This window comes from Strigops habroptila (assembly GCF_004027225.2).
Source record: "Strigops habroptila isolate Jane chromosome 13 unlocalized genomic scaffold, bStrHab1.2.pri S16, whole genome shotgun sequence".
NCBI lineage: Eukaryota > Metazoa > Chordata > Aves > Psittaciformes > Psittacidae > Strigops > Strigops habroptila.
Genome location: NW_022651054.1, coordinates 8452988 through 8465389, shown reverse-complemented (window position 1 = coordinate 8465389; position 12402 = coordinate 8452988). Strand labels below are relative to the sequence as shown.

The following is a 12402-nucleotide window of genomic DNA, read 5'->3' as shown; positions in this document are numbered from 1 at the left end:
TGAATCAGAAACTGCAGCTGCAGCGTGGCTCTGCCCTCACTGGCACTGCGCACTGGGCTTAGGCAAAGCACAAGCAGAGTTAATGAGGTTTAATGGATCGCTAAGAGACCCGCTGGACTGTTTGTATCCCCACACCACAAGCATATAATATTACAGATTAGTTCAACCACCTTCAGAAACCCCAAGAATAGCCTAAACAAATGAAGCTGAAGTCAACACAGGCTTCTTAACATTTATTAATTAATCTACCAGTTCAAGGCTGCTAATTAATGTCAAACTTGGCCACAGCACAGGAAGAAACCTACCAGCCATGATGAACATTTGACAGCCTTGTAAATACAAAAAATGCCAGCTACAGAGCCGGGAGGGTACACAGAAAGCACATCCATATGTGCTGCAAATCCTTCATCCTTCATCCTCTTCATTAGCCAGTAAGATGTTTGTGAGCTGCTCCTCAGACACAGTTAGTTCCTGGCAGGCTCCCATGGCCTGACTGAGGTAGACAGCAAGTATATGTTTGCACTGCAAATAATAGCACAGCCAAGTTAACAGCAGGAGCCACGCAGGAATGTCAGTGCTCTATCTGGAAGCTACAAGAATCCAGCCCGGTTTAATGAAGAGCTCACCCCTCCTAGGAACATGGTTGTCTCTTGGCACATCAAGCCCTGGCACAGGCTGGTGCTCCAGTTGGCCCTGGTCAGTTCTGCCATGAGGATAACGTAATACAGGGATCTGATACACAACAAAGCGTTACTGGCCTCTGATGCCCTCCCCACAATTGCAGGCCAATTGGTTACCCTGAGCCCTTCCTCACTGGCACCAGGTGAACTGCACCATTTCATCAGCTACACCCCATGTGGCAGTCCCATTAGCAGCAGTAGCCCTTGCTCCAAGAGAGCAGGGATTATTCATCTCTTGAAAGTCAGAACAGTAATGCCTAAGTACGAACAAAAGCCTTCTCTAGCCCTTGTAAGGCCGAGCTCCACCCAAAGACCACGACTCCCAGAGGGCAGATGATGCAGTGGGTCAGGCAGAGCCTGCACGGCCAACTCAACACTCATGCATTTATCCTTGGAAACTTCAGGCTGCTCAGGTTCAATGAGCAGAGCACAGCTTCTCCCCTGCTCCCTGTCCCGGCCCCAAGTTAAGGCAGACAACTTACCAGAAGGCTCTCGCTCTTCTGCAATACAGTAAACCCAAAAGCAGGACACGTGCAGTAGTGGCAGGAGCTGTAGCAGGTGTAGAGTTTGCCTGAGCTACCAAGGACCTGAAACAAAGGCAGATGGAGGAGGTGAAGTTAGAGGCAGCATCCACTTTTAATTTCCCTAACTCTTAGCCTGTGTCTGGCCTGATGTCCCCTCCACAATGACACATTGCATGCAGCTGGCAAGTGGGTGTCACAACACAAAAGTTGTCTCAACACAACCCATCTAAGCTTGAAGCTCCTCAGCCTTGTCTCCACACCTCTCTCCCTGCAAGCGAGGAATGCTCCTGACTTGCAGCAGACCTCAGCTCTAGTCACTTCCCTGCTGCTAAGAGATCAGGAAAAGGGCAGTGGCACCAAGCACAGAGCCCCCTCCCCTGATGTCCCACAGCACAGCGAGCCACCAGCTCCTCCAGCGAGCTCCCTCCCCCTGTGCTGGCAGACACAGGATAGATGAACATGATGAAGACTCTCTTGTCACAGAAAGCCCATTTGTGAATCCACCACAGGCCTGGGGGTGGAAGGAGAGCAGCAGCGAGCACTTGCAGTGAAGCCTTTTCTAACTAGCTCCGGTGGCTGAAGGCTGCAAAAGCTCTTGCTGTTCTGGTCCCAAACCCAGCTGCAGCTATTGGAATCCAGTTTTGCCTGAATAAACAAAGTTGAAGTCTCCAGAGAAGAAGCCTCTCTGCTACATCTCCAGTTTGGGAACAGCACTGCCTCCTTTTCCCACATGCTGTTCCTCTGTGAGGCTGGTACTGAGGCGTATTCCCTCTGCACCATGGGGATGGGATGCGGGATACCAGGTGTGGGGAGCATTTGTTTCCAGCATGAAGAAGCTGACAGGCAATCTGTGAGGTGCTGGAACTGACTGCATGGTACAGGAAAGCCAACCTATGGATTATTTCTCTTTTGGTTTCTTCAAGACTGGGAAATAGCTGTAGAAAGCTACTTTAAGAGCTGACTGCTCTCCCTACTTCTATTGCAAGGGAAGGGTCTGCAGGAGCAGAACACACAGACTTTCAAGCAGAAACTTGCACTCAATAGCATGGGCTTCACTAATGCTCTGAGGCCTAAACTGAGTGCACTCCATGGCTAAGACAAAATTACCACAGAGTATTTGCCATGATGTGTCTCTTATCTGCCACACCAAGTACTTTATGTCTGCTTTGTGGCCCAGGTAGCTGGCACTAACTCTTCCTGGATATTCCAGAAAATGATGGGGATTTACATGGGTGTAATCACCAGCAGTGCCCTCCTCTGCACACAAACCCTGGGCTCTGGTGGCACAACACAGTCCTCTCTCACACCAGACTTTAGATTCTGGTTGGGTTTGTGGTGCACATACACCTAAATCCAAAGAAAACACAAGTGAAAAGACAGTGGAGCTCTGCAGAGTGCTGCTCCCCTCCAGGGCACCCCTGGCACTCCTAAGTCCTTCCAGAGGAACATCATCCATCCCGGTCCAGAGCTGCATCTGCAAGGGGTGCCTTCCCCTGCCCCAGGAGCTCTCTTTGTACTCCTTGCCTGACAGGTAACATTCACAAGTTTAAGCAGCACCTATGCCTCCTAATCCCCCTTTTACTCCCAGCAGAATCAGGACACAAGACTTACATTCCCGTTTCAGAGTAAAACATTTTGCTTTCAGTCTGGCCTTTACCCTGCACCCTCCTTATACTCCAGGCTGAGTTTGTTTCACTTGTGATAAGTTTGTTTTTCTCTAGCCCCTTTGATTGTTTTTTCCAAGATGAAGGATTCCAATGGTGCCTTCCCTTTAGAAGTGTTTTGCTTTGATGGGGGGGGGCAAGACACAGACACTGCCAGATTTGGGCTGAGTTTAGCATTCCCCCATCCTGACATAGATGGCAAGAATGCAGCTTCTGTGTAATGAGGCAGAATCTAAAATCCAAAGACCAAGAGAAAAAGGTGCCTCTGTTTCTGGCCAGCTGCAGCTAAGCCAGGCACAGGGATGCTCTCTTGGACCTGAGATGCTGTGAGATTTCCTTCCTCTTCCCTTCTTCCAAGCCTGAAACTTGCTGGCTGCACAGTGAGGAAAAATCACCTTTGGTGGTGTCCCTGCCAGTGTGGGGGGATGCAGGAGGCCAACTGTGACACCAGTTGCTAGGTAGTACATAGGGCTAGGCAGCACCACAGTCTGTGCCAGGACCTGGTGCTGAAACCCTTCACGGTGGGGCAGGCTGCCACACAGCTCTAGGAAATCAATTTTAAAAGACATAAAACAGAAGAACCCAATAAAAGTGCAGGATGTGAGCAGTGCAAGCAACACTTGGCAGGAGGGCTAAAGCGCTGCCTCTTCCCCTGCTAATTGGCTTCATTCTCACAGCTCACAGCACTTCTGCAATGCAGGCATAGCTAATAGGTGCCCAGCTGCTCCCTGCTCACCACTTGACAGCTCCACCATCAGCCACATCCACCATCCACCATCTCTGCAGCAGGTAAGAATTATTTATCCCTGACGCAGAGTTACCAGGGTTGGCTTTAGTCTGCAGCATAGGCAGGTGTTACACAAGCCCTTCTGGGATGATTAACAACTCTGAGGGAACACCAGCACTTGAATACCCCATCAGTGCTACTCTATTACGTAGCAAAGGCATTAATGCCCAGGCACGAAATGACAAATCATAGGTTTCATTTGACTGAGGGCTCTTTCTTCTCCCATCTCAGTTCCTGAGGGCAAGAGCTGCCTACACTGGATCAACGAGAAGAGTTCTCCAGGTCCAGCTGCAAGTGAAAGCACCACCTCACATTCCAGCTCAACCACATCTGGGTGCAAACAGCAGATTTGCAAACACTTTCTGGGGAATGAGTGAAAGGGATGACTGTGCATGTGTCCAGGCAGTGCGTGTGCCCTGCCCCTCCCCACTGCACTGGCCATGCTTCCCTGCAGAGGCAGAAGTGCACACAGCTGGGATACATGTCTGCACCACACACACACATAATGAAGAGCCAGGGACACTACCCAGCTATTCTTCAGTGCAGAATCCCACTCAGTGTTTCAGTCTCTAGAGCCCCAGATTGTGTTCCTGTCACTGCTCCAGCCAGTGGCCTCAGGGGAGGCTCTGCTCTTTGTTTCTGCATCTCAGACAGCTGTGCTGGGGAAGAATTTCGCAATGGGACCAGCCTGACACCCCCAGAGAAAATATCTCTTCAGATTCCTCTGTTAATGAACTCATCAGCAGAGCCTTAATCAGAAATCAAGCTCCACTAAAGAGGAATGCTGCTGGGAAGCACTCCTGCACCTGCAGGCAGGGACTGCTTCCTGTAGGCTGCCTGTCAGCTGGGAGGACACAGGCAGAGACCTTGGGTTGATGCAGGGGGGCTGCTCACATCAAACTCATCAGCTATGAAGTGCATTCAAGGCTGAGCTTGTCCTACATTAACTCCTGGTGATCAGCCCTGACCTACCTGTCCAGGGGTTCCTTCTCTGCTGGAGCACATGCAGTTTGAGGCAGCACTGTTCAGCAATGACCCTGCCCTACCCAGAACAGGGTGTCAGGGCAGCAGCCAGCACATCAAAGCTCTCTTGCCATGCTTCTCTGAAATCTTCCATGTTCCATGAGGCTTCTACATCTAAGAGATGCATATTAGGCCTCTTCAGATGCAGATAACTTTGCCGTGCTGCAAAATGCTGTAAGCATGTGAACACACATTTAGGCTGCCTGGGAAGACCAGAGGCTCTAAGCAGTCCCTGTCATCCTTCACACAAAAGAGTGCTAAGTGAAGGCTTTGCATCCCAGCCTGCAAAGCTCTGCAAGGAGAATGTGACTATTCTCTGCCTAGTGGCGTATTCAGCTGAGCAACAGTAAAAAAGGAAAGACCTTTAAGCTTTGAATTACGAGGCAACTGCTGTCTAAGAGTCCTGGAAGCAGAGTTTCTCAGGCTTTACCAAATGCCCACAGGCAAGCCCTCAATTAAAATCAAAGGCTGTGTTCTTGGGCCCTGTATGTTTATGCATCATGCCTCTCTGGAGGGGCCAATGTCCTCTCCAAAGCCCCAAAACTGATAAAAGCTCCATGTACAAATCAAGCAATGCAAGCTCTGAACATGTGAAAAACGTTTGTGTCATTACCCAGGCCTGGCTTCACAGCTCTTCACTTACCCTAGATGACCCCAAAGCATCTCAGCACCTCCAGGGAAGGAGAAGGCAGCCCTTTGCAGGGAGGATATTTGGAAATATTCCTCTTGGCTGCTACAACACTGAGCAAAGAGATCACTGATGTGTGAAAAAGCACAGCACCAGGTTCAGTAGTGAAGGGGGTTGTGCTGTCTGAGGGGTTTAGTAGTGCTAAATAGAAGGAATTGGGTGCTTCTTCACCAAAATCTTATAGGCACAGGATCCCACTGCTTTAGCTAGGGCACAGCACACAGTGTCTCTCTGACTCTGTGACCTGCTGTGGCTGCTCACTGGTGCTGAGGCACAGTAGAGCAAGAAATTGTGCATACAACAGGAAAGTCAGAAAGAAGTGCCAATGGCTTGTCTCCTCACCTAATGAGCCTCAGCTCCATTTCCAATCCTGCGCTGTAAGAAGTTTGATCTTTAGGGCTAAGGTGAGCTCTTCTCCCTAAAATGCCATTTTATGAAGATGTTTCTGTGATTCACAGGCTTGGCTACAGTGAACTAGCATGAAACCCACGGATTTGGCCTGCACTGCTTCCTCCAAGGCAGCAAGGATCCTGTTGCCAAGTAGAGGTCATGAGTGTTCAGGACACTGAGGATCTGGAGTGCAAGAGGGAAAGAAATGCAGTGATGGCAGATAACACTCTATTGCGTAGTTTGTCAAGAGGAAGAACTGCCTTTGCTGGATAGGATGGAAGTAATAAAGCAAAATTAGCAATCCCTGGAAAACTTCCTCTGACCATGAAACCCACAGACATGTAAAAAATTGTCTTTGACTGGCTGGGAGCCACAAATGAAATGGTAATGTACCAGGCTGTTCTAATCCATGGCTAAGCTTTCCAGTATCACTTCAGGAGTTTGTAAAACAACACTGATATTCTCTCTGCGTTTATCCAAGTGCCCTTCCATGTACTGCAAGTTAGCAAAATATTGGCTCATATATCAACTGGAAACCATCAGAAAGTGAGACTGAAGAGGAGCGTGTACCTGGTATGCAGTCCTTCCACTGGGGGATGTGACTCGGGTGACAGAACGCTGATCCACCAGATCCAAAGCTGGGACAGCACATGAGCCAAATATGAACTTCAGCCTGAAAGAGAAAGTGTCTCTAGTTAGGTCACACCACAAAAGAAGATCACTTGGCTTAGCCTTATCGTAGGATTTAGCCCTATGGAGTCCAGAAAGCCTGTAGCCAAAGGTTCCCATTGCCCCTCAAAACCTCATCAGTTATAGCTCCATTGATTACTCTATCAAACAATGAAGTGCATTTGTCATTCTCAGCTCTGCTGCCTTTCACTAAGTGACCATTAATCCTTGCTCTGTCCCTCTGAGAAAATCCCAGGACTCAGTCCTTAAGGACAGCCTCTATCCCGTGGGCTATTCAGACCTGGGTTTTGATACTAAGATAACTTCCAAATTTCCAAGCTGCTCCTAAGCAGTCCCACATTTCTTTGCAAAATCCCACTCAGATTTAATTACATGACATTTTAAAGATTTTTCTTACACAGGACATTACAGCTTGTGTGTTTCTCCTTCAGCGCTATGACCCAAACACTATTCTGGCTGTCTGCTGCACAAACAGGACATGAAGTGGTTCCTGTCCTGAACTAAAATGAGACAAAGTGCATCAGAGGCACAGAAGTGAGTCTTTAGTCAGTCTCTATGACTGTAACACAGCGTTAGCCATGTAGGCGAGGAGTTATCTTTGAGCAGCGTTTCTGGCTTAACAGTCACTTTAGAGATCACTCATTATTGCAAAGGGAGGGTAGGTGAAATAAGAGCCACAGGTTGTCCTTACAGTGATCTGAGCAGCCTTTTTGTTAGTATTCCCGTAGTCCTTCCGATGCAAATTCTGTGCAGACAGAGCATTGGCACTTCACCAATTTATCAAACAGTGAATCTAGACTCTAAAACTGGAAACTCTGCTTCTGCCCAGCACCCTAAATACACCAGGTCTTCTTCAAGGGAAACTGTACCTCTGGCAGCAAAAGCAAGACAAGCTAGCAAAGAGAAGATGCAGGAAGGAAATCCTGGGGGATGCACAGCACTGGGGTTACAGGCAACAGGCAGTGTCGCACCCCCAGCCCAGTTATCCCTGTTGCAGTAAACTGTGAAACTATCACATGAAGGTAATGAGCATAAACAGGGGTTTTAGTGGGGGCAGCATCAGGTAAATAAGAGCACATGAAGCCAGACTCACTAATTCTAAGGGGAAAAGGGGCTCGTGCTCTGGGACACCTTAATTGTACCCACAGGCTGTCCTGGATGAGTTGCCCTGGGTCAGATTATTGATCAGTTGGTCTTGAATCCCATCTCCAGCCATGGCCCACACACCGTGCTTCAGAGCAAGGACAGAGCAAGGCTGATATGTAGCTCCTTGAGCAACAGGAAATGCAGCAGCAGGGCTCCTTCCTCATCCCAGGGAAATTGGTTGAAACCCCAGGGAACAAATGAATCATTTTGTAGTGATTGCATCTCCTCTATCACAACTAAGGTCTAAATTATTCTTTCTCTAGCCACCAAACTGCATCAGTAGAAAGCTAAAGACCATCAGGGAAATACTTAAGACACTCCACTGCACATGGAGCCACTGGATAGTGGTAGTTTTACATTTGTAATCCAGCTACCAGCAGGGCTCAGAGACAGCAAATTTATTCCAGATAAAACCAGGAACAGCACATCCCTTCTGTCACTACACCCTCCCTAAATCCCCTTTCCTTTTCCTTTCCTTCCAAGCAGGACACATTATCATTCAGGGATGCACTACTGCACAGGCTTCATGGATCAGAAAGTGGCTGGGGTGGAGTAAAGACAAGGTTGGCCAGGTTTGCTTAGGTACATGTTTGCTTCCTGCAAAACATTGCCTTTACACAACTCTCTCCTCAGCCTTGGTGCTGCATATCCTGGCAAGGAGGTTTTTATATCCTGCTGGTGCTGTATATGATAAGCTCTATGTCAAATATGGACATTGGTACCTGTAACCTATTGTCCAGACAGCTCATAGACTTAAAAGTTATTCTAGACTTGTATATCCAGCTGCTCTGAATGTGTCCCAAAATGCTCAGGGGCGACTCAGTTAACTTTACAGACCTTTTATCCGCTGAGAAAAATCTGTGTAGTCGAGATTAGTTACAAGGGTAAACAACAAGAAAATCAGCAGTGATGAAAAGATAGCACAAAACATAAGCAGGAGAACAAGAGAAAGCAGAGGAATGTTTCCAACTCCAGTGAAGACACAAAGAGCCAAGGCAGAGCCCTGGCGTCTCAGCAGCATGGCTGACCTATGTGTCTGAGTCAATCTCATTGATAACAAGCCAAGCAGACAGACTTATTCCAGGAAGACCAAAACTTCAGTTGCACAAACTCAAGGCAATAAGGATTGGCTTCATCTGAGGACTAAGAGGTGGGTGGGGGAACACTCAGCATAAGACATTCCTTAATGATTAGGTTTGGGACTATAAGGGGGCTGAGTTTAATGAGTTTCAGTAACTCTTTCAAATTTAGGGAATTCTTTTTCCATGTATATAATTCAATCAGTCTAACAGGAAATAAATAAGGGAATGCCCAAAGGAAATTCAAAGACTTCAGAGATTTGGAAAAGATTCAGAAGTTAAATCAGAATTACTTCTGAGCTGGTGGTCATGGGGGATGGAAATCTGACTGCCAAGAGTTACCACCCGACCGTTATTAAACTTAACAAGGGAATTTCTTTCCTTCTCTTTTCTTTTATGACAAGAAGGAAACAAAAAGTTAAGAGAGTTGTCAAATATAATCCTACCCTTCAAAGGCCATTGTGCTTCCAGAAGAGGAAGCCCGCATGCATACCTTTTACAACTGTTCTGTTAGATAACTTTAGACTCAAAGATAGTAAGGCCTGAAGGGTTCTTGGTGATCTCTCCTGGCTCAATTACAGGCAGGCAGGAACACAAAGTTAAAGATGAATCTGAAAAGCCTTTCTTACTGTGATAGTGCCTTTTCTCTACCTTCAATACCAATTAGTGAGGGTCTACAGAAGTTGTGAACCTTGGTTCTCTTACGAGACCATTTGGAAATGATTGAAATATTCCCCAGTTTCAATCAACATCAGGGTGACAAAGCTGACCTGAGACCTCTTCTAAACAGAAGAAAACTCTCAGGGTAATCTTCAGTTAACAATTCCCTTGTGCAGAGAGATGATACGTTCACTTCTCCCTTTCTATCACACATGCCCATGACTCAGATGGAAGAAGGGATCTCAGGATGTTGCTGTGCTCACAGTGATATGAACACAGTGGAGATGCAGCACTCCAGCGGCATGAATCACTCTGAAACACAGTCCACTCTCACAGAAAACTCATCCCAGATGTGAGGGTGGACTCAGAGCTCAGGTTAAACATTCCGGGCTTCTGCATGTTTAATCCACCCAAATTAGAGCAAGTCATTAAAGGAGATTCAGCAATACAGAGAATTTCATTAATTTCTGGAAAAATCCTTGAGATTGTCCCTTTGGACCTTCATTTTCACTACCACGTAGCAACTCTGCATGAGAAACACGTACTGGTCAACACGGGAGAAAAATAGTGGTACTATGAGAGCAGATTATCAACTGCCCTTTAGCAGGACACTTGGGACAAGAGCTGAAGCAACGGATACTCACCCCAGCAGCAGGTCATCGGGAACTGCAACAAAAAGAAAATGAAGTGTGATTTTGCTGAACTTCCCCCCTGTGAGAGACATCGATATCACAGGCAGGCTGGTGTCCCCCTAACGTACCCCTCGAGCCACACAGGACTGCAGTGCTCTAGCCATCCTCTCCAGCTATCAAAAAGCAACAAGGAGCAGCAAAATGATCAGCTATGATAGCACTAAAGCACTTATCAAGTACAGCAATCAGAACCACAGGGATTATTTTTCAAAAGTAAAGCAGAATCCCAAATCTACCTACTTTTCTAATATCCTACTTTTAAAAGCATGCAAGAATAGGCATCAGGCCTCACCATCTTACCCTGCCACTTTAAGAAGTTGGTTAAAAATATATATATTAGTTTCCCTGAAACTCTCTTGGCATGAGTTGAGAACTCTGGCATCAAATCTTTAAAAATGTTGTTCTTTTCCCAGCACAGTCTTGCAGGGCGCCACTGGTTTATAGCTTTTAATACAGCTACAGAAACATAATGTCTTCACTTATTGGAACTTCTTGTTAAGACGGAAAGTTACGCTTAGGAAAATTTGTTTGTTGTAGCTAACAGTTTAGGCTCTGATCACCCAATCTGATCTTTCTGTTCTCACTAATGGGACGCAGTGTACTGTGTCTCTGTATTCCAGTAGAAGATCAGGACTTTTGTCTTGAATATCCTTTGTTCCAACAATTCAAGGTATTCTCTATAATTTAAGCTTTTGGTTTGACTTTGCCAACTTTTCTCATTTACTCTAACTTATTCTAATTTAATTCTCCAAGATGATTGATCAGTTTGTTTCTGCAGTTACGTCTCAGTGCATGTCTTAGCACTATCCTGGTGCTTTAAGGAGAAGTATACCTTAAAGGAATGTTGACCTTTTTTTTTTTCCCCTCATTTACAGCAGGATTTATATGGCTCTTTTAAAAATTGACATGTAGATTTTGGATCTACTCTACCCTGACAGAAGCCACACAGCAAGCATGCCAAAAAGCTGTCAATGTGGTCACTCTGCCAGTTTAGACATTAAATCTCTGCCCATTCCCCACTCAGATGTAGTGCTCAGACCTCTCTGAATGTTTATTTGCTTGAGTTTAGTGCAGTTAAAAACACTCCTTTCCTTAGGAAGCACCATTCTGCGCTACTTATCATGTAAACACAAACAGTAATATTCTTTCAGCACAGATTACAGAAATACCTTAGTAATCCGAAGGGCAATGAAGGTAATTGTTCTTATCTACCTGTCAAAATTGGCCAAGATCTAACTGCTGGCTTATGCTTGCTTCATTCAAGCAACCGGAAAGTTGTTCTTTGCCCTGGCTCACTAACACCACACCCTCTGCCGGTCAGTCATGAAACATCATCGTTTCTATGAAGATTTCCCTTTCAACTCTCGTTTTGAAATTAGCGAGTCTGTAAAAACAGGCGGACAGTAGGCACACCAAAATGCCTGCCTAGAAATATGGAAAGCATCGTCCCTTGAATGCAACCACTTGCACTACAAACTCTAAGCAAGCAGGATCTTGAATGTAGGTCTCACATTCAAAAACATGTCCAAAAGGGACATGGTCTGATTTCCAAAAGGGCCTGACTTTGAGAAGGGGGCTGCTCCTCATTATCTGTGCTTCAAACCCCTTTGCGTTGGCTCCACACAGGGACAGCTGGCAACACCTGATACAAGCTGCTGCTCCTGAAGGTGAAGGCCACCCCTTAGGCTGGAGTTGGAAACCAGACGATGCCAACAACCCTCGCTTCTCGCTGAAGGTTATGACTGACCCCACCACCTGCCAGGATGGTTCTGTTTTTTCTTTACCTACCGTGCGAGGTCTCCTTAAAAGCCTTTTTGATCTCTTTCAACAGCTCTTCTGCTACTGCTGGCAGGGTACTGTCCATCTCATCGGCTTTGGCCTCATGACTGGAAGGAAGGCAGAAGAGAACAGTGGGAATCATTACACTGCAGATACTATAAACCAGGACAGTTTATCTGGGCACCGCTATATCTCAACCCTGCAACGAGGCAGCAAGCATCCTCGCCAACATTTGAAATGTGTTTTTCACAGGTTCTCAGAACAAAGGGTTTCTCCACAACAAACAGGGGTGTCTCTCAGACACCCCCACGTGTGAACACACCCCCTGGAAGCGGACGGGGGCATAGAGCTGGCAACGGCGAGAGGCCCTGACCCGGGCCGCCCCGGCGCTGCCCACTGATCTCTCATGGAAGGGCCGGCAGCCGCCAGCTCCTAGCAGCGGGAGCCCCGCCGGCGCCGCCCGCTCCCCGCCGGCTCCCTCCTTACGGCGGAGCCGGGTCGGAGCTACTTAGAGCGGCCGGTCCCGGGACGGCGGCCGCCGGGCCGGGCCTACCTGTGTCTACGCCGCCATGAGGGCGCGTCTCCATAGCAACAGGCGCC

At 47.3% G+C, this 12402-nt stretch overlaps 1 protein-coding gene across 2 annotated transcripts; it reads right to left on the bottom strand.

Annotated features, from left to right (window-relative positions):
- Window positions 1-218: 218 nt before the first annotated feature.
- On the bottom strand, window positions 219-12402 carry ZSWIM7 (zinc finger SWIM-type containing 7). Of its 2 annotated transcripts, XM_030472646.1 has the most exons (7): window positions 12356-12398; window positions 11812-11909; window positions 9976-9997; window positions 6327-6429; window positions 1163-1267; window positions 627-732; window positions 219-522 (listed from the first exon to the last, which is right to left on the bottom strand). In XM_030472646.1, exons 2-7 carry the CDS (start codon window positions 11885-11887, stop codon window positions 455-457), a joined length of 480 nt encoding a protein of 159 aa, XP_030328506.1. In that variant the 5' UTR covers window positions 11888-11909; window positions 12356-12398; the 3' UTR covers window positions 219-454. The 2 variants fall into 2 exon arrangements, with proteins under 2 accessions (XP_030328506.1, XP_030328507.1); XM_030472647.1 differs by lacking the exon at window positions 627-732 and having other exon boundaries at window positions 12356-12402.